Source organism: Colletotrichum abscissum, assembly GCF_030869225.1.
Source record: "Colletotrichum abscissum strain IMI 504890 chromosome Unknown Scaffold_1.1, whole genome shotgun sequence".
In the NCBI taxonomy this organism is placed as follows: domain Eukaryota; kingdom Fungi; phylum Ascomycota; class Sordariomycetes; order Glomerellales; family Glomerellaceae; genus Colletotrichum; species Colletotrichum abscissum.
Genome location: NW_026849987.1, coordinates 50,037 through 71,297, shown reverse-complemented (window position 1 = coordinate 71,297; position 21,261 = coordinate 50,037). Strand labels below are relative to the sequence as shown.

Sequence of the window (21,261 nt, the reverse complement as noted above, 5' to 3'; positions counted from 1 at the left end):
CTTACCTTTGATTCGACATTCCACACGAGCCCACCAATCGGCCGGCACCAATTGTCACTCAGCTAGCGCAAAACTCGGAGTGCACCACGCACCTCACACTTACACTCAACCAAGGGAATAGCCAAAGCAGAGTTTATCACCCTCGAGGCCATACTTTACACCCTCATTCTTTGGCGGATTATCCAGGTCTAGGGAACCACTTGTTTTTCAAAAGGCAGAACAGCGCTTAAAAAGGAGGAAGATCCACCAGAAAACCATCATGAGCCACGAACTCACGCTCATCGTCGCGGCGACGCGCAACATGGGCATCGGCGCCAAGGGCGGCCTGCCGTGGACGGGACTGAAGAAGGAGATGGCGTACTTTGCGCGCGTGACGAAGAGGCTTCCTCCGCAGGTACGTAGAAGGCCATATCTTCCTTCTCTTGCTCAACTCGCTTCATGGGAGATGGGAGTCTTGAACATTTTCTTGAAGCCTAGTCTCACTGGCGGCTATTGCGACATGATATCGCATGAGAACCTCATCACAGCGCACAAGTACCGTTCTACGGCTGACAAGACAATCGGGCACTAGGCACCCTCAGACGCCCTCAACGCCGTAATCATGGGCCGCAAGACGTGGGACAGCATCCCGCCCCGCTTCAGACCTCTCAAAGGCCGCCTCAACATCGTCATCAGCCGCTCTCACCCTGCTCCGTTGGACACTTCTTCTTCGGCTGCAGGTACGGACACGGCGGCGGTCACGGATTTCGAAAAGGACGCAGTGAAGGTCTCCTCGCTGGACCAGGCCCTCGCGTTCCTCCGCTCCGATGCCAGCGGAGCCGCGGCCGGCAAGCTGGGCAAGGTGTTTGTCATTGGCGGCGCGCAGATTTACGGCGCGGCGCTCGAGGTGCCCGAGGCCAAGAGGGTTCTGCTGACGAGGGTTATGGGGGAGTTTGAGTGTGATGCGTTTTTCCCGCTGAAACTTGGCGGCGAGGGCGAGGGGAGCGAATGGGCTCAGGTTGAGAAGAAGGGGCTTGACGAGTGGGTTGGGGAGGAGGTTGAGGGGGGTGAGATTGAGGAGAATGGGACAAGGTATGAGTTCCAGATGTGGGAGAAGATTTGATCTTGTAATCTTTGGGTCATGAATATTCTTTTCCCTTTTGCTCATCTCATAGTACAGGAAGGAGCGATAAGATGACTACATTTGCAAGGAAAGCTGAGTTGGATGGAATCTTATTCGTGATCCTCCATTCTGTCTGGGAACCTTTAATATGCGTTGGTGATTGTACAAAATTACAAGGCCTGCAGCATCTCCCTTCCCCATGCCAGGCTCTACAGTCTGCGACGTCCGTCAAATGCTATACATGATTCTCATCATCTTCCCCAAAAACCGATACACTGCGGCGACCCACGAATCGTTCAGAATGTCTGATCCGCTGCCATACGACTACCCTCCACCCTCTCTCTCTCTCTCTGAATCCTTCTATTGCGCCTTTACCGCCGCCTGCTCCTGGCCACCCCCAAGCTTCGCAACATCCCCCTTGACCTGCGGCCCAACAGCATCAACAAGAGCAAACATCTCCCTCACATCCCTCTTGAACACTTTAGCCGGCGCCACCAGAATGTCCTCCACGGGCGCCGCCTCGAGGTCCTGCAGCGTAGCGCGCATCCACCCGACCACGGCAGCGACCTGTCGCAGGTCGGCATCCTCGCGGCTCTTGAACAGGTTCCGCCACACGGCGGCGCCGAGGACCTTATCGTCCTTGACGACGCCCTCGTCGTAGGCGGCGATGAGGCCGCGCCACTGGACAAAGATTTCCTTGAGGTAGCGCTGGCGGAGGGCGGACGAGGTCATGCCGTGGTTGAGGTGCATCATGCGCTCGCAGTCGAAGAAGAACTGGTCGATGAACTGGTGCTGCAGGTTGCGGGAGCTGTCGCGGTCGAGGCAGCGCAGGCGGGCGAGGACGAGGTACATGTGCAGCATCGTGGCTTGGGACCAGGAGCTGAAACCCGGTTGGAGGTCGAGGACTGTTGTGTTGGTAGATGTGTCAGTATCACTGCGATTACAACTCAAACATGGGAGGGATGGGAGGCAGAGAGGAAATAGTTAAAACGCACATTGCAACCACGGCCCAATGGGGTCTCCAACCTCCTCCCCCTCGGCCGTCATGCGCACCATATCCTTGGCGCGCTCCTGCTCCGAGATCTTGTACAGCGCCGGCGACGAACAGATCTTGTATAGCGCCTCGAGGCGGGAGGTGGTCAGGGTCGCGGCCATGGTCTTTGGCGCGGCGGCCATCATGCCCGACGCAATGGCCTGCTTGAGTCCGCCGGACGACGGCGCCGCGTCCCGCCGCGTCGCCGTCTGGCTGAAGTGCCTCCTTCCCGTCGTGGTAGTCGCGGCTGGGCCACCGGTCTTGGTTGTCGTCAGTGCCGCCGCTCGGCGCGCCGTCGCGGCGATGGATGTCTGCTGGGACGGCGATGCGGACGCCAGGTCGGCGGTGGCGCGTAGGCTCCGGGCTAGGAGTCTTGCCTGGTATCGGCAGCTTTGGCAGGCCATCTTGAAGGTTATTGCTGATTCGGGATATCAGGGATATCAGAGAAAGGACCGGGTTCCGTGTCTTATCTCGGAATGTCGCGTGGGTGATGGGTGTAAAGGGGGTCGTCGATTGATTCGAAAGTGTATGCGGTCAATCGAGGTCTCGTGTGCCGGAGAATCGGGGTATTGGACGTTGACCAGCAGCTTGGGCCCAGAAACGCGGAGCTCACCAAAAGTCTGGACGTCATCCAAAAAAAAGTTCATGAACACATCGAATGGGAAATTTCGAGCTAGCACATGCCAGGCCGGCGGAACTTCGGGCCATGTCCACCACGCCTGCGTACCGTGCTTATCTCGAAGACTAGACACTGTAGGCAAACACCATTCAGCTTCTTTGGATTGACAATGCAACGACGCTCAATTACCTTGACTTCGATCTTGGCGTTTTGCATGCTGTAGTTTAGAAACAGAAATCGGCTACTTTTCTTCCCCCCAAGGTGTCGTCGAACTTCATGGACGGCCCATAAAGCGCACTTTCTCACAATGAGCCTTATTCAAGGCTCGTTACTTCGCACCTAAAGTCATTCAGAGCCTTGGGAACGCTCATATCTGATGTTAGGGCAGAGATTAAGCTCGTAGTGGCCGCGTACGTATGTCGGCAATTCTATCTCCTACAATTCTCGTAACCAATCATACATCGAGTCTTACAATGCGAAGCTTTCCATAAAGCCTCTCTTATGGTGTGCCCAAAGTCTGAGTCTAAGCCAGAGCCAATTTAGACATTTCGCGGGCGCAGCCGTCATCGCATGGTTATTCTGATTCTATCGGCACGGCTGTCCTCATTTAACGCACTTTGGAAAAAACCAGCGAGGCATTCGTCCCGCCAAAGCCAAAGCTGTTGGAAATAGCAACGTTAACCTGTTTCGCTTGTGCCTCGAGGGGTACCATATTCATGGATCCCCCGACATTTGGATTCTCGAGGTTCAGCGTAGGCGGCACGATATCCTTTTGATTAAGAGTCAGAGGAAAACATTCGGTCGGGCAGAAAAAGACCAAAAAAAGTCTGGGGAAGATAAGGTTCTGGTTTCAGAAACCAAATAGCCGCGACTCACCTCTGCAACCGATAGCACGGCGAACAGGGCCTCGATGGCGCCAGCCGCCCCTAGCAGATGGCCAACGGCACCTTTGGTGCTGCTCACAGTCACCTGCGACTCGTCCGCGTAACCCTCCTCGCCTGTCATGATGCTTCGTATCGCGGAGGCTTCTGCCGCATCGCCGACCTGTGTCCCTGTTGCATGCGCGTTGATGTAGCTCACCTCGGCCGGTCGAACTTCCGCGTTCTTCAGAGCAAGCTTCATGGCGCGGAATGCTCCGTGTCCGTCTTCCCGCGGGGCCGTCATGTGATGCGCGTCGCCGCTGCACCCGTAGCCCCTCACCTCCGCGTAGATGTTGGCTCCGCGGGCCTTGGCGTGCTGGAGTTCCTCCAGGACAAGGACTGCCGACCCCTCCGAAACGACGAAACCATTTCGGTCGCGATCGAAGGGACGACAGCTGGCGTGGGGGTGGTGGTTGTAAGCTGTGGAGAGGGACCTTGCCCTCCCGAAACCAGCAAAGGTCAGGGGATGGATGCAGGATTCCGTTCCGCCGGCAACCATGACGTCGGCATCACCAAAAGCAATGAATCGCATCGCATCTCCAATGGAATGAGCACCAGTTGTACAGGCGGTTGTGACGGAATGGTTGGGGCCTTGCAATCCGTACTTCATTGATATATGGCCGGCGGCCAAGTTGATGAGAATCTTGGGAACGAAGAGTGGTGAAACCTTCTTGTAGCCCTACCAGAACAGACTTTAGCTTGGCTTCGCTTGTCGATCACTGCAGCGAGATCTCACTTGTTGGTTGAAGGCCAAGCTCGTCTCGTAAATTTCCTCGAGATTTCCTATACCGCTGCCAAGACACACGCCCGTGGCCTCCTTGTCCTCTTGGCTCTGCGGATTCCACCCGGCATCTTTCATTGCCATGTCGGCGCATGCTACGGCGTACTGGGCAAACTTGGACATGCGACGTTGTTCCGTGGCGTCCAGCCAGTCACCCGGCCGCCACTGATCGGGACCTGAGCCATGACTGGGGACTACGCCAGCAACTGTGCTCGTCAGATCTTTCCAGCGGCTTCGCGGCTCAAAGTCAGCCACACTGGTGATGGCAGATTCTCCAGCCAACAGACGTTTCCACGTGGTACGCACGCCAACACCGAAGGGCGAAATGGCGCCGAGCCCTGTCACGACAACTCGTCGCATGACTCTTGTGCCATAGCCAGGGTCAATATCTGTGTGTCGTTTTGAGTTACAGACGCACCGACATGTAAATGGGGGGAATAAGGTAGCAAACGACAAAGTGGAAAGGGCGGGGATGAAAAGGGGAGAGGCTGCGCTGGGGCGATGTGTCTATCGCAGGTAGGGATGATGGTGATTTGGTACGGTAGGGTCCTCCGTGTCAATGGCTAAGCCGGCAGCGATGGTGAAGGACGGTTGTGCGGTCTGTAGGACAGGTGAAGTCGGAACAATGTTACGGATAGGTTAGTAGAGATGTAGGAAAAACCGCGGTCGGGTCGCTTCTGCTGCGCCGCACAGATGCAGTTTAGCGCGTTCTTGATGGGAGAGTACGTACCGGCACTCGCTACGGTGAGGTGTCGATAAGTGCAGATTGTCGACCTGTCGCTGCAGGGGCTGCATGCAAACACTGTGCTGTCAGGGGCTGTCAAAGCGAACAACGTACAGCTAAAAAGGGGGCTTTTTGGTGCTGAGGACACAGTGTCGGAATCTCAGTAGCGTAAGGTATGGATGGTACCTTATCTTGAGTTCCATTGACCCCCTTTTGGGCGAAATGCCCTGGGCCTAAATGGCGGCGGGGGACAAGTGCAGCGGGAAGCGGGGGACACTAACGTCGCCTCAATGGGGGTTTTGGGTCTGGAATTCTGGATTCAGCCTCTTAGGTGTCAGATGATTGGCTGGAACCGGGGACCTTGGCCTCTGCGTCGGAAACGCAACGCAACGCTGCGCAACGACACACGTTGCGACTGGCGCATGTGCTCTCACTCTCACTCACTCTTTCTTTCCCATCTTTCTCTTGACGTACAGTAGTCTCCCACAAGCCGACGCTGCTTCCATGTAAAAGAAGCTTTTCTTAACTTGCTTCTTTATTGCAGCCTCATGAGACTGGGAGGTGACATCCTCTACCGCACCATCGGATCATCCTGCTCAACCTCACTCCAGGAGGTGAACTAGTCCAGCCATTCAAAGATCGCCAATCCCTGGAAGACGACATCTCATCTCACCAACCGTTCCATTGAGCCACGTTTCAGACATCGACGTCTTCCCGGCATTCCAAATCGTTATCATCGCCAGGTTGAGCAGCCAAGAGAAACAAACGAGCCCGCCAGGAACACAGGAACACACACCAACAGAGGGCACACTCGGAAGCTTGGCCATCCCGCCTTGCAGGGTCTCCCATCGCATTTCGGCATCTGCAAAACTCAACGTCCGCCTTCATCAAGTCCATCCCCGCAAACTTGCGGCTCTGTATCCGGGCCTCGAGTCGCCACACCACACTGCATCTGTGCTGAGTTGTGCCGCAGCTTGGTTTCAGCGTCGCATTTGTTTCCCTTCTTATCATCAATGACCACTCGTCCTATGAGAACTCTGCAACCACTTCGATCCCAATCTTCTTGTCCGAGCAGTGTCACCAGTCGGGAAACTCGCCTTCCTTGAGACTAGCCCCCATTCATGCCTTTGCCCTCGTCTTTCCCTCGACTTCTCTGGCCGTCCGATCATCCCACAGCATCACACCCCTCCACCATTATTCGCTCCAGTCATCGCCCTCACTCACCCTCGCCATCCTTTAGTCTGATCCCAGTCTGCGGATCGCCCGTCCTTTCTTGCCGAGCATCACCCTGTTTCCTGAGAGCACGGGGTCGGCCCTCCTGCGTACCAGGCACTACTAAGCACCTGCGAGGTTGATTCATTCGAGTCCCAGGTCCAATCACGCCACACTCACTGTAGGCCTCGAAAGAGACTCTGTACATACCAGAGGCTTATCGAGTACAACCAGAGGCTCATTTTTAGCCTTTGCTTCATGTTGGTCTGGGATCGGCGCTCGTAGCTCGTACCTCTGCGGGTTCCCGTCTCCCGCCTCTCACACACACACTCTCTCTCCTAACGCCATCCGCCTAGACACTTTAGACTCTCTCCCCTATATAGAAACCCACTGCCTCCTCCTGCTTTTGGACGTTTTGACCCTGTCGTCGATGATTGTGCTCCCACACTCCTGGGAATACTTTCAACATGCCCCAACCATCTAATGGCAAGTCGTCTGGTACGGCTTCAGGACCCATGATGGCGGACAACGATCGCGGGCTCGATACCAAAGCGGAGGTGGAGGTCAGTGGGCGCGAGATCAATCCCGCCGACTCTACCACCTCAAGATTCTCAGACCGTGACCCGGTCGAGGACTTGAAAGAGAGGCTCTCGCAATGGGGTGAGTCAAGTGTCTATCACGGCTATGATGATGAAGATGAGCAAGGGTCCGAACATGAACTTCTCTTAGATCCGAATCTGCCCGAAGAGTACGAGACGAGAATTCGTAACGCGGCATCGACGCCAATCGAAGAGGTCGACGATGAGCTGGCTATGAAGAGGGAGGAGGAGGAGGACTCACCGTATCCCGAAGTACGCGCAGCCGTTCGCAACTACGACGAAGATATGCCCTGCAACACCATCCGAGCCTGGACTATCGGTCTCATGTTGGTCACTGTTGGTGCCTCAATGAACACCTTGTTCTCACTACGACAGCCTTCCATCGGTCTTGGTCCTCTAATTGCGCAGATTATTGCATGGCCTATCGGTCAGGGTTGGGCCAAGGTGATGCCTACGAAGCAGTTCAAGACCTTTGGCATCAAGTGGAGCTTGAACCCGGGACCGTTCAACATCAAGGAGCACTCCATCATTGTCGTGATGGCTGGTGTCTCCTTTTCGGTTGCATACGCTACCGACATTATCCTGGCCCAGCTGGTGTTTTACAAGCAAGACTTTGGCATCGTCTTTCAACTGCTTCTCACCATTTCCACTCAGTCCTTGGGTTACGGAATTGCCGGCATCATGCGAAAGTTCCTCGGTGCGTACTCGTCAAGAAATTTCAGATTTAGGCTCGCTAACCTTACTATCAGTCTATCCGGCTGCTATGATCTGGCCCGGAAACTTGGTCTCCGTCACTTTGATGAATGCCATGTACGAGACGAATGACAGACCCGATCCCACTTTCATTGGTGGCAGCATGCCTCGATACAAGTGGTTCGGTATCATTGTTCTTGGCTCATTCTGCTACTATTGGATCCCCGGCTTCCTCGCGCAATTCCTTAGTATCATGGCATTCGCCACCTGGATTGCCCCGAACAATGTTATCATCAACCAGCTATTTGGTGGAACGAGTGGTCTGTCACTTCTGCCGTTGACTCTCGACTGGACTCAGATTTCCGGATTCGTTGGCTCCCCGCTCATTCCCCCATGGCACGCCATTGCCAACACCCTCATCGGTGTTGTCACCTTCTTCATCATCGGCTGCTCCGTCTTCCACTACAGCGGTGTGTGGTACGCTCAGTTCCTGCCCATGAGCGACTCGGGCACGTACGACAACACGGGTAACCCGTACAACACGTCTCGCATCCTTACCCCTCAGCTCACACTGAACGAGGAGGCGTACAAGAACTATTCACCGCTGTTCATCAGCACCACGTTCGCCATGTCGTACGGTCTGTCATTCGCTGCCATCGCTTCTTTGATCGTCTACACCTATCTGCACAACGGAAAGCAGATTTGGGCCCAGTACAGGAACAGCAACAAGGAGCAGCCCGATATCCACATGAAGCTCATGAGGAAGTACAAGGAGGCGCCGACTTGGTGGTACATGGGCCTCTTCGTGATCGTAAGTAACTTTGCTGGATTTTGTGGTCCGTCATCATGCACTAACACGCGTGCAGATGCTTGGTCTAGGTTTCGTGACTGTTCTGTACTACCCGACCAACCTGACCTGGTGGGCCTTCCTTTTGGCGGTGGCCATTTCGTTCGGCTTCTCGCTGCCCATTGGCATTATTCAGGCTGTCACGAACAACCAGATTGGTCTGAATGTGTTGACGGAGTTCATCTACGGCTACATCCAACCTGGGCGACCTCTCGCACTCATGATGTGAGTTACACTGTGTTCTAATCGACTTTCATCGACTCGTTTTGTGCTGACAAGTTACACAGCTTCAAGACTTTTGGCTACATCACCATGTCCCAGTCCCTCAGCTTCGTCTCTGACTTGAAGTTTGGCCATTACATGAAGATCCCGCCAAGAACCATGTTCATGTGCCAAGTCGTCGCAACCACCTTCTCCTGCTTCATCCAGATCGCCGTGCTCAACGCCGCGTTGAAGAACATCCCCGATGTCTGCACGCCGCACCAGGAGAACAAGTTCTCTTGCCCGGGCGGCCGCGTCTTCTTTGCCGGTACGTCGTCCCTACCCCTCAACCCACTCCCTCCCGTATCACAAAACTAACAGCCCCCGTCCACAGCATCCGTAATTTGGGGTCTCATCGGTCCCGCCCGCATGTTTTCCCCGGGCCAAGTCTACTCCGGCCTTTTCATCTTCTTCGGCCTCGGCGCCATCCTCCCCGTAATCTTCTACTTCGCCGCTCTCAAGTGGCCCAAGTCTCCCGTCAAGTACCTCATGGCGCCCCTCATCTTTGGCGGTGCCGGCGCCATCCCTCCCGCGACGCCCCTCAACTACCTCTCCTGGGGCATCGTCGGCTACGTCTTCCAGCACCACATTCGCAAGAAGCATTTTGGCTGGTGGTCGCGCCTCAACTACCTCACCTCGTCGGGTCTCGACCTCGGCCTGGCGCTCGCCACGCTCGTCATCTTCTTGGCTTTCACGCTTAACAAAATTGAGCCGCCTAAATGGTGGGGTAACGATATCGTGACTGCAACGATGGACGCGCAGGGCACGGCTATCCAGGCGACGCCCGCGCCTGGAACAAAGTTTGGTCCGACAAGCTGGTGAGTATCGACAATAGCTTTCGGCGTCAAAATAGGTTTGAAATAGGGACTTGTATCACTAAAGAGCCATAAAACAAGGGAACACTAGGAGAGAGACATGGGGACATGTCCCATGTTCCATGTGGCTCCTGCCTATCCCCCCCCCCCCCCCCCCCCCCCTCACGCCCGGGGGTTACGTTGTCCCAAACGCGACAATACGACGGGTGGGACAAAAAATAGGTATCAAGAGGAGATATGTACCAAAAAGACACCAAAAAAAAAGAGCACCGGAGGGGGGAGCGGGGGGGGTCCTCCCCTTTTTTGTGGGGGCTTCCCCCCCCCCCCCCCCCCCCCCCCAATTTTGTAAAGGGGGTTTACTCGGAAAGACCCAGTGGACATTGGATACGGATGATTAAATGGGTAGAAGGGCTGGTTACCACGAATATTAAGGATGGATTATTTATTGTGTATACTCTCTATTTCACGCGAGTTGGGTCTAATTTCTACTTTCCGCTTTACGCAATGGAGGGGCCAAAGATTCGTGCATGTTGCAATAGAGACGACAAGTCCAAGCGTATGTACGTACATATGTTTCCTCTTGTGTCACGACACAAAGAGGGTGATGTAGGTTGTGAAAAGAGCACTTCGTAAGAGCACGCGTTCGGAATCACCAATGGCGTCGTCTTCCTGAGATAGACGTCACCCAAGGACACTTTCGATTTCAGAGATGGGTAAACGTCTTTCACCTAGTGAGTACACGGCTCAACACGGTCGTTTGGCGTCTTCACGAAGGTGAAGCTGTCTGTTTGACATTAACGTCGGCAAGCCTATCCCGCCAAAAATTGGCTAGATTTTTATCAAGTTCGGAGCATCGCGATACGCCAGTGACACCTCGACATCCTTACGCCTGCGCCTCGGTACGCACATCGGTCAACCACTTCAGCCGGGCTACGCCTCGACGCCACAAGACAGCCCAGAAGCACACGAAGGGACAGGCTATCGTTCAACTCGACGGCACCATGGACCATCATCGCATGACTAGTCCGCGCTATGAACAAGGTACTTCATGATTTATTTCACTCGAGTCTCGGGCCCTAATGCAAGCTCGGCATTCCGAGCCCGAGAGTGGGAGAGAAACACGCAGATCTCACATCTAGGATCTCGGGGACCCGAAACCAACGACGTCGCAGCGGAAGTGGGCTGATAATGTGTTTACCGCACGCTCCTCCTCCTCCTCCTCCTCCTCCTCCTCCTCCACCTTGGCATAGGGATCATGGATGGACAACCTGGGCAATAGGGACGGAGAATGGAAAGAAAAAAAGACGACTTTTGATGGGTGGGACCCGGGTACGAAATGTTCCAACGCGCGCGCGGCGGGTTATTTATTGGCGCTAACGATTCGGGGGTCTTGAGCCGCCGGGGCCGTTGGGTGGATCCCTTACGGGGTCGGCCGCGGTTCGGCGGGGCGGAGCGCGGGCAACACGCGCCTCGCAGGGACCCGACCTGAACGTCGTAGTGTGAGTGGGGAGGAAGACCAATTTTTTGTTTGCCGTTCCATTGACTCTCGAAAGTGGCACCGGTGGGTTGCTTTTTTTGTCGGGGGCGAAAAGTGCCAGTGAGGATGGAGTCGCTTTGAAGTGGAGCTCGCTCTCTGTTTCGACTTTTGAGCGTTGTTTCCTGTAAGCAGATCATGTTTAAGTCTGGAACGGATTTCATCTGAAAGAGTGCGAGCATTGATTGGCAAAGCGGCATACAGGAAAACGGGATTCGCTGTCGTAAACGAGCTGTCAGTTTGGACTTTGTGTCGTGTTAATCAACGAGGCTCCTCAACAAGGGCAGAACTTCTTCCAAACAGGACACAAATATCCGTACTTCAGCCGGAACCAGGGAAAGGCTTTTTTCTGCTTGCGGAGAGTCCGCGGTTAGCCACGCCCGGTCGAGTACGGATACGTCTTGGAGATTTCAAAAGTCTGATATATTGCCAAGAAAATGAATGGGATTACCAGTCCCCTCCCAAACTCCAATCCCGCAATACGAAATACCGGCCGAATGGGTGGATCCCGCTACAGCTGACATCGTCTTTTCGAATTGTCATTACGAATCGCCTGCAGGCTTGAGAGATGCCGGCCGGAGTGGGGGAGGAGGATGAGATTTCCATGGGCTTTTCAAAGTTCAAGCTTCTTGATGTGGGCTTTCGGCAACAGTAGCTTCTTCGGGGATCTGAGAGCCGCAGGTCCCCAATCTTTTTGAATTCTTGTTGGCTGCCGTTGATGCCAATGTTGCATTCTTTATTTCGCCGAGTTTGCCCATTGTCGAAATGGAGCGAGTTGGTGAACGCCACGGCAGGCCCTGTCAAAGTCTGCGGAACCGGGTACAGCAACCAACGGCAGTTTGGCTGGGTCCCGTGCCGTAACCCCCGGCGGCCTCACTTGAAGCTCATGATGTAAGCAGTATGAAGTCGTTCGATGCACACACTGCATACATGACTGCATATGCCCCTTTGACCGAGTGTTCCCGGGGGCAGGCAACAACGGCCACATTGATGCGGCCAAATGCGATGCAACTTCGGTCCAGCCACTCTTTCCCACTTTATTTTGACATCCGCATACAGAGCTAGAGTTGCTGCAGCGTTGTTTGCACTTTTGTCATGTGCTCGAACCGTGTCACGCATGTCGCTATGTCATGGAGTATAGATGAAGGATGGGATCAGGATCAGGATCGGTGCTAACATGCCCCCTTGCATGACAGATTCAACCCGCCTCCAGTTTCTCCCTCTCTTTTCTAGAACCATGCCTGGAATGCCACCGAATGCTGAGCTTGCTTATTCCTTCTTTCCCGGGTTTTTTTTTCTTTCTGCCCGAGTCTCCACGCCGGTATGCATAGATCGTACGAAGAAATATAGGGCCGAGACTTTCTCCAATTTGGCATCACTGATCAGCGATCACGGATTGGCTGTTACCTCACGGGTTCGCCGTTGGACCACCACCACCACCACCACCACCACCAGTCTCACACCGCCCTCCCCAGTTCCAACGCCGCCTAGAAACGGCCTCCTCCGAAGAAAGCTGTCAGTCGCGCGCGGCTCACGCTAATTAGTCACTGGATAGAGGTGGGAAGCTAATTTGCCCTACCAATACCATACCCCCGTATCTGGAATGACATTCCAATCGAAGTTGCCGCCAAAACCGTCGCGGGACTCCCGCGAGACTTCGAGAAGAAGACGCCCCCTAACCTTCCCTCCCCTGTCATGTCTTGCTAGTCGTCTTCCCAAATGTCTCACCGTGAAGAAGGAGCGTGGAAAGAAGCAGAACAAGCCGAAGGAAACTTGGGAGAAGCTGAGGAGGAGAGGGCTGGAGTCTGAGACACGTGGCGGTGATCTATCGTGATCCCGCGCAATCAAGGGGCGGATCTCCCGGGGTCCACATGCCCCCAATTGATTATCGAAGTCCCTGGTAATGTCAACGTCGTCGTACGGACTCAGAATCGTGAACAACAGCAGGTGTCCGTAGGGGAAATGACACCATGGACGGGACTCAGCTGTCAGCCTCATCTCCAACTGCATTAGTGTGACTTGATAGTGTGTCGAGCAGCTGAGTAGTTGAATCAACGCTACAGGGCTGGTGCTCCTGGCGCTAGATATGCGGTAGCGCTCCTCGTGGCCCCCGAGGGACCGCCATCTACGCCACGCATCAAGTCCCAACGGGGAGTCTAGACTCCGCCAGAGCGCTGTGGCGGCCACGCTCTTCGTTGGTGCCGGAAACTTTGTTCCTGAGCCGGCCCCCAACATTGCGGCTCAAGTCCACAGTATTCGCAGATAGCACAGGTGGAGGATACTCGGGCGCCGTCAAGCCGCTGGTGCGAAAAGGGGGGGGCAGGGAGTCCGGGCCGGCCGGCTCGGAGGTTTGACGGCCGGCCGGTCGAAAGCACCACCAGCTAAGGACCAAGGTACTGAGCTGGGTTTCCCATAGTAAATCTAGCCACTAGATATGGTTCCCGAAAATGAGAAGAGAGTAGCCGCATCCAGCCTATCATATCGTTCGTCTTCTTGTTTCTGCTCTGTGCCCGTCGAACAGTGATCTCTTGACGTCTGCCTCCAGAAACTGAGCATATTGGGTCTGTGAATCTCTGACGAAGGGACCGATCTCTGCATCTCAATCATTAGACGAGCTTCATCCTAGACCCAAGACGCACACCCTTACACATTACGCTCTCGTTTTAACGGAGTGGCCACCAGTGAAGACTTTCTGACTCAACTAGGAGAACCAACTCGCAGCAGGTGCTTTTCCTCACTTCCTCAACGACATCGAACCGAACCGAACCGAAACCCAACTCCTCCCTCGATACTCTCCGCCCCCGAGCCTCTCGTCAACGAGATTACCTTAATGGAATCTCTAGTTCAAAATACCGATGACCGCCTCCTCTTCCTCCTCCTACTCCTCTTCGACCCGGTCCCACCTTATCTCTCCTCTGTCCTTGACCCCTTGATGGCGAGGAGGAGGAGGAGGAGAACAATGACGACGACAACGACAACGACTATAGCAAGCCGCTTCTTGGGGGCCAGTAATCCGCCAACTACAAAAAAATATACCTTAAAAATAAAACCCCCCCTTCCTTTTACAACGAGATCATGAGCAGCATCAAGTCGACTATGAGCCTGTCTCGCAGTTGAGCAAAAAGAGAAAAAAAAACCTTATAAAATTGACAGAAGTGACAAACAAGAGCATTGCAATATCCTCCGTAGCTACAAAGGTAATCTAGTATCTAGTCAGACACGCAGCCTTACTTCTCGTCGGTTGCCGAAATGAAAGCAAATAACATGAAACTTTTTGGTATTCTCTAGCCCGGCGTAGAGCTTTTCCTTTAGTGTTTTCCCACTTAACTTTGTTGCTTGGCATTGTTCATCCCTTTTCCCCCGAGTCTCCAACTTCTATCATCGCGACCGGTAGTCCGGCCCTCGTAGCAGTAAAATACAGTATTCGTCACAATGGCTCCTCCGAAACGAACCAGAAGTCAACTCATGACGTTGAAACACCTCTTCGTTTCCCCCTAATCTAGGTTTTGTTGAATAGAAATGATTGCCTTCCTCGTCATCCTCTGGGTATCTTTGCTGCCTCCAAAATCACTTTTCTGTGCCCTCAGGCTTGGCTCGACAAATATGCTGCTGGCTGTCATATCCACTGCAGACCAGGTGCCCCAAAAGACTTCCAGAACTACCCATACTAGGAGTATTCTGCCGGAACGTACATTGGTACACTGGGGGCCGTGTACCCCGGAGGCCCGGCCGCTGGCACCCCAGCACCGTTAGGACCGCCAGGCACAACGTAGTTCGCAAAGCCTTGAAACTGCTGCTGGCCGGGGCCTTGCGCAGAGAACACAGGTGCGTTCACGGTCGGAGCTGCAACCGCGGCTACCGCGACGGGAGGCACTCCGGCGCCAGCTGGCACCGCTGCCCCCAACGCATGAGGCCCTCTAGATATTGCGTTGGGCACAGCTGACCAGCCCCAAAGCTGATCGAACTCGAGCTCTCCATCACCTGTGTCCGAGTCACCACCCATCCGCGCACTTTGGTCACCTTGTGACATGCTGGGGGTACTACCGGCCGGCGAGGCGACGGCTGACGGGCCTGTAGACGTAGGAAAGCTATGGTCCGTCTTCATTGACAGCGGCGGTGGCGCCATTGGCTTGGCTTTGTTTCCTGTCATGCCCGATACTGTGGCAGCCAGCGAATTCTTACGTGAAGACTTGAAGATGGTGCCTATGGGGTCGTTGAGGGATGTCGGGGAAAGCATTGGGGGCGCGGGCATGGCTGGCTGCTCGGTCTTCTTCTGTTGTAATTCGTAGACGACGTTGCGGAAAGATGTGAGGATGAAGAGGAGTCGACTAGCCTGCGGGTCGCTGGTAGCACAATACCGCATAATAGCAATGGTATTAGATATCGAGGCCGCGTAAGTCGGGTTGGGGTATATAGATGCAAATTCGTTACTCAGGATGACGAGTGAGGCGGCGAAGAGAAAGTAGCTGGGTGAAATGTTAGCATAATGCAGTTTGCAGTCCATTTCGTATTTACATACAGAACAAAGGGGTTTCGTTGAGGAAGGTAGTTGCTCTCAAACGCCTTTTGCACGTAGATGATTGTCTGGTTAGAAGCGTGTAAGCATGCCTCGCAATACTTTGACATGCGGTTGATCCAGCGGGGGACCGGGAGAGCAAGACCGCTTCGCTCGCCGTGAACTTTACTCAAAAGGCAGAGAAAAAATGGACGAGTCAGTAAGAGAATAGAGTGGCAGTATAAGAGGTTGACATGCAGAGCCGCGATGCCCTGAGCGGGGTTGCTGGGATCGGCGGCCACCCGCCCACCCGCCAATTCGGGGCTCAGAGTAGTGTACCAGGTGTTGCACTGCTCCCAGATCTCTTGAGCGAGGCGGACCGAAATTCGCCGGCGGGCGTAGATCTTCTTGAGAATCTGCCCAACGATCCGACAAGATCGCACGGCGGCGTCGAGCCCATCGTCGGGATCCGTAACACGGATCAATTCCCCTTGGGAGTTTTTTTCAAACACCAAAAGCGCATCTACAGAGCACTCTTCTTCGTCAATGGCGACCGGTCGGCCTAGTGATGCCGCGAGAAACCGATCGAGAACGAATAGACTTCTCCAGAGGTTACGGCGGAGCCGAATCTCCTCGCCATTGAAAATAAAGTGGTTCTCGTGGACCCTGTGTAAGCCAAGAGCAAAGCCAGAACGGACCGCCATTCCTAAAAGATGAAAGCATTAGCTATGATGTTCCGCACGGGATAGCTGATTATGGCCTCACCAAAGTAGGCGTACGCTGCGTTACGTTTGGATATCGCTAGCATATAGACAGCCATCAATGACAGTGCCTGCACAGACCAAAAGTCTGCATCTTCAAATCCGGAAATGGGGTCGCCAAGAGCTTTGGCACTCCTGAAGAATAGCTCGGCGCGGTCATATCGACTTGCTCGGAGCTTTTTGAAAATCACGTCTTCTTTGCTACCGGGAAGTGGCGTCCCCAAGACGGTGCCGATAGCAAGGGTCAAATGCAATAGGCAGAGGAAAGAAGATTGCGCTGCCAATGGATCTGTGTAGCAGGCCTCCACGGACTCTTCAAATGCTGCTCTGTCAAAGACCTCGATCAGGCCGTGAGTCTATAGCAAGTCAGCAACCAAACCTCATAAGCGTCGTACCGAGTACTCAGGGGAATCGCATACGTTCGTAAAGAAGGAGTCCAGCAGAGCGTTGGCTGTATCCCTGTCGGGCAGGATATGTGGAGGCCGAATGCTATCCGGGATAGCACTGGTCGCCTCCATGATCTTATGGCGGCTAGGGTCCAGGGTAAAGTCGCTGGGCCCAACGCTCGCCTCAACAATCATTCGTATGAGCTGTAGGTAAGCCAACGAGGCCGAGTCGCCAACGTAGACTGATCGTATGATTAGTTACAAGATAAATACAACGCCCTGGCATAGGATACATACGGAGTCTGCCTGTAGGATCCTGCAACATTCTGGTAGATTGCATGAGCGATGTCTCTTCATCAGGTCCTGAAGCGGTGCTGTGCCTGGAGCGAATGTCGAACTCGCGGTCTACTCCCAGCATTTCATGGTCCTGTTCGATAGATGGCTTTATATCAGATCCGGCGGCTGGTTTCGCATCGTTGACTGGTTGGTTCGGTCTCGAGTCCCATGGGGTCGTGGCCGCCGCGGGGCTCTCAGATGTGAGTGAGCCATCTGGGGCTGTTGGCTTCACCGTCGGTAGTTCTTCAATATTGCGACGCTTGGAAGGAGAAGCTAATTGGTCCGGGGCGGTCTGCTCGGAGCCATTGCTAGTCGTGTATGTACACTGAAGACTCCTCTTGGTACAAGTGCCGCAAGGGCGAGCACCGTTGCACTGTCAAGTATCGGTCAGCGACTGGAAAGTGACTTGGCGACTAACGTGATGCGGGAGGTGAACCGGACAAGGTCTCGGAAAATTGCAAATAGCTAGCACTTGCCGAGCTTGAGGTCATTCAGATAGACCGGGATGCGGTGTACACGAGACCGGCAAGGCGGTAACCCGTTGTCGATCGGTACTGGGGCACTTCATGGGATGAACCAATGATCCTGGGAAGTCTGTGACCAGATCGTCGGGTTGCCCACAAAGACATGCTCTGACGAGGGGCACCCCGGGTGCTGGAAGAGATGCCCCGTTTAAGGGTCCAGCAAATTGAGCAACGAGTGCGAAATGTGCTGCAAGAAACAGCTCGGAAAACAGATGGAGAATGGTGTATCTGCATGGATGCCCACCACCCACTTGGATGGACCGGACTTAGTTGGCAATGTAGCATTGACAATCAAGGCAGAGAGGGGAGCTTGCACGATTAAAGTGTATTTTTTGTCGAATTGTGAGGCCACGATCAACGCGATCAGAGGATACGTCGCCATATCGGGCCGGAGAATTCCCCCAACAAGAGATGGTTCCCGATACATAAGCCAGGTTTTTCAGTGATGGGCAGTCTGAATCCCCATTCATGGCAATTGGAATGGGATTGTACTTGGTTCTTCTGGCAACTAGCCGAGACCGGCGCGAGGAAATGGTGGGGAGTTGTCAAGACGTTTTGGCAACGCCACGGAGGGAGCTCTAGGTATGCCGGTACTAAGAGCACTAATAATATGACAGCTGGGGTAAAATGTGATGGGCTGGGAAGCGAGTAGGACAATGTGGAAAGAAACAACAACAACAAAGGGTGACGATAGTGCTGGTCGGCCAGGCTTGAATTCGGGCTCTACCACGAACAGAAAACAAGAGTTGGGTGCACCAGGAACGTGGGGGATGGGGAAAAGAGGATGCTTACCTTTTGCTTTCGTCGCTTACACGTGTCACAGGCCTGTGCAGTCCGTTGGCGCTTGTCATCTGGGACCTTGGGTCGGGTCATTGTCGAGGATGTTGATGCATCAGCCGACGGTCCATGGACCCTGGATGATGCCCGTTATCCGACGAGAAGACGATGTGGAGTTGGAGATCGGAGCAGCAGCGGCCGCACCAAGACCAAAAATGTCGCAGCGGCGGGGATGGCGGGGGAGGGCGGAACTAGGCGGGAGCTGTTTCGAGGGTATACACTACAGCCTACAGGTAACTGTAAGTGTACAAGCTGTCCCGAAAGGTGAACTGTAGAGAGGCGGATAGCAGCAGACAGCGGGTGCGGATGAGTGTAAGCATAAGCATGCTCATGCTTCCCTCTCACTGCAATAAGGTGAGTTGACGGGAATGACGGGCGAAGGCAGCGGGTAGGAGATGAGGGTGCGGAAGCCGCAGCCGTAGAGACGGTTCCGTGCTCTGCCCCCGGGGGGCGGGAAGCTAGTAAGGGTCGGTTCTTCAAGCAAGCTTTTCTGACATGTTCCGACGACAGACAAGCAAGCTCGCTGGACGATGATGGGCAGGCGAGGATAACCGCAAGTGGGGAGCTTGAGCCTTCGGATATGGGGGGGGGGGTTGTTACTTTAAAGAGCAACACCCCAAGGTACGTGATAATGAGATGTGACGAGGGAAGCAGCAAATCTCAACTTGTGTTATGCCGCGCCGGTTTGGCTTGCTGCGGGTGAGCAGGAAAGGATAGGGCTGGGGAGGACTGGACTCCAAGCTGGGCAGGACAAGACTAGTGAGATGGTATGGGAAAGAGATGGAGGGGACCGCCGTTACGGCAGGCGGATATCGGCGATGGCGGGGAACGACGGACGTGGACGTGGGCGTATGAGAGACAAGTAGAGCAAGGCCGGACGAGAATGAGGAAAGGGTAGAGAGAGGACTGGGCGGGCGAGAGAGGGAAGGGCGAGACTTTGATCGGATATGGGACAATCGACCAGTCCAAGAGACTCATCAAAAAATGGGCAAAAGTACGAAGGACGCGCGCTTGTTACGCCCAACGTAAGTCAGGCCAGTTGAAGGGGACGGGGGAGTCGGGGGACTGGGGTGAGCGAGCTACTTGGACTGGAGCCCTTCAGGGAAGCAGGGTCGTGCAGTCAAAGTCGAGCTGTAGCTGGAGGCAAAGGCAAGGTCAAGGTGGTCAACAAGCTCGAGGCGAGTCGAGTCGCGCAACCAAGATGCGATGCGAAGCGGGGACTCTGAGAGAGAGGGTCGAGGATGCAGACCAGGGGAACTCTGAGAGGAGGAGGGGGGAGTGGGCCACGCAGGGTTCAGCTTAAAGCTAGGACCGCATTGTAGGGCAAGGGGGGGTTTCCTTCAAGACGGGAGCAATGGGAAATCCGGGCCCCCGTCATGTCATCTGGATCAAGTCGGGTTGGGAGAATTTGAGAGGGACCCAAAGTCGTGTTCAAGGGGGTGGGCGAACCAAGATTGACTCACCTTTGTTCCTGATCTTCTGAAGAAGGCGAGACCCTAATGTCCCGTTCCAGCAGAACAGACAAGACCAGGCCCAGGCCCAAAACGGCTTTGACGGGACAGCATGGGGGTCAATACGCCCATGTGCGCGGTATGCGTCTAGAGACAACCAGAACGGCGCTGCCGGCCTATGTAACGCTTCGGTGCAGCATGCCGGCCGAGTCTACCGCAAGCTTGGCCCCAAGATTTCCGAGGTTGATGTCTCTTATCCAGAGTGTATTCCTCTTCCGATATAAGAAGGACTTTGATAAAGGATGGTAATGATGATGATATGAGTAGTGAAAGAGGCACATATCAAGATGAATAACAGGAAATCGATCCTGTCCCCCACTCGTCTCCGTATGTACGATGTGATGAAGCGCTGGTGTGCGACGCTATTCAAGGCTCGTTTGATGAGGTTCAGAGTTCAGACGTACGAATGGATGGCCCCCATGTGCGTGGCACAGACACTTCGCAGCCAAGCAGTCGTCTCGCAGATCTTTCTTGCAGAGCTCATGCAGAGAAGAAGCATGGCATTCATCGTGGAGCTGGATCAATGTTTTGCAAGCCTCTAAAGCCAGTGGCGCCACCGCTCGCTAGCGTTGGATGAGAAAAGCAAGAGGCCCCGAGACATGCTTTTGCGATTTAGCGGCGGCGTTTGCTGCCTGCCCTGTCACCTCACTGCGACCCTGGACTGGTGGCTGTCTGCCATGCATAAGATACACGAGCTGGCCGTAGGGCGAGTGCCGGAGGTGTGGCTGGACCTTGAGAGGCCACGGCTCGGCCGAACGTCTTTGGGCTGGGCTAGACTTGGCTAGAATCTGCTGGGTGGCCCCCAGGCTACAGTGAGCACGCGAGACGGGCGAGGCTTGCAGAAGCGTGTCCAAGATGTGAAACCATCATTCTTCTCCCTTTTCCCTGGGCCTTGGGGCCGACACGACCGGAGATTTCCATCTCACATCGGTGTAGGCGACTAATCCATTGAGACAACGTGCTTCGATTGGAATGGTTCCGACAGCGTGGTAAGGCACCATCCCCCTCACATCGACTAACGTGCCGTGCGTGCTTCCCGGAGGATCGTTCGCTGGGGCTGAATCGACTAAGCACCTGGATGACATTCTCCGCGTCGTTCTAATTTTCGCCTATACCAACGTTAGCTCCGGTTACACTTTATGATTGCTGTGGCTCAGGGGTTACTGAGGCGCTGATATTGACTGAGGTAGGTCCTGGAGGCGGCAGTCGATATGCATAAATGAAGTTTGGATTGAACTAGAAGGTGCGAAGGCGCATCATGTATTGACACA

General features: G+C 54.5%; 6 protein-coding genes across 6 annotated transcripts; 2 read left to right on the top strand and 4 right to left on the bottom strand.

The window, feature by feature from the left end:
• Positions 1 to 259: 259 nt before the first annotated feature.
• CABS01_00016 (dihydrofolate reductase) lies at positions 260 to 1,102 on the top strand (the record flags this gene model as incomplete). The annotated part of the gene is made up of 2 exons (XM_060533400.1): positions 260 to 394; positions 572 to 1,102. 2 exons carry the CDS (start codon positions 260 to 262, stop codon positions 1,100 to 1,102), a joined length of 666 nt encoding a protein of 221 aa, XP_060405914.1.
• A 360-nt stretch (positions 1,103 to 1,462) lies between these two features.
• CABS01_00015 (ubiquinol-cytochrome C chaperone) lies at positions 1,463 to 2,539 on the bottom strand (the record flags this gene model as incomplete). Its single annotated transcript, XM_060533399.1, has 2 exons — positions 1,463 to 2,007; positions 2,098 to 2,539. The coding sequence occupies 2 exons, from the start codon at positions 2,537 to 2,539 to the stop codon at positions 1,463 to 1,465; spliced, it is 987 nt and encodes a 328-aa protein (XP_060405913.1).
• Positions 2,540 to 3,361: 822 nt separating this feature from the next.
• Positions 3,362 to 4,815, bottom strand: CABS01_00014 (3-oxoacyl-(acyl-carrier-protein) synthase 2; the record flags this gene model as incomplete). The annotated part of the gene is made up of 3 exons (XM_060533398.1): positions 3,362 to 3,523; positions 3,631 to 4,353; positions 4,411 to 4,815. 3 exons carry the CDS (start codon positions 4,813 to 4,815, stop codon positions 3,362 to 3,364), a joined length of 1,290 nt encoding a protein of 429 aa, XP_060405912.1.
• A 2,043-nt stretch (positions 4,816 to 6,858) lies between these two features.
• On the top strand, positions 6,859 to 9,613 carry CABS01_00013 (OPT family small oligopeptide transporter; the record flags this gene model as incomplete). The annotated part of the gene is made up of 5 exons (XM_060533397.1): positions 6,859 to 7,687; positions 7,740 to 8,494; positions 8,550 to 8,755; positions 8,818 to 9,059; positions 9,126 to 9,613. 5 exons carry the CDS (start codon positions 6,859 to 6,861, stop codon positions 9,611 to 9,613), a joined length of 2,520 nt encoding a protein of 839 aa, XP_060405911.1.
• A 2,935-nt stretch (positions 9,614 to 12,548) lies between these two features.
• Positions 12,549 to 13,375, bottom strand: CABS01_00012 (uncharacterized protein; the record flags this gene model as incomplete). The annotated part of the gene is made up of 2 exons (XM_060533396.1): positions 12,549 to 12,653; positions 12,731 to 13,375. The coding sequence occupies 2 exons, from the start codon at positions 13,373 to 13,375 to the stop codon at positions 12,549 to 12,551; spliced, it is 750 nt and encodes a 249-aa protein (XP_060405910.1).
• A 1,432-nt stretch (positions 13,376 to 14,807) lies between these two features.
• On the bottom strand, positions 14,808 to 17,491 carry CABS01_00011 (fungal specific transcription factor domain-containing protein; the record flags this gene model as incomplete). Its single annotated transcript, XM_060533395.1, has 5 exons — positions 14,808 to 15,606; positions 15,660 to 16,341; positions 16,401 to 16,752; positions 16,816 to 17,024; positions 17,080 to 17,491. Coding segments are annotated over 5 exons (2,454 nt in total), but the record flags the coding sequence as incomplete, so codon positions are not given.
• Positions 17,492 to 21,261: the final 3,770 nt, after the last annotated feature.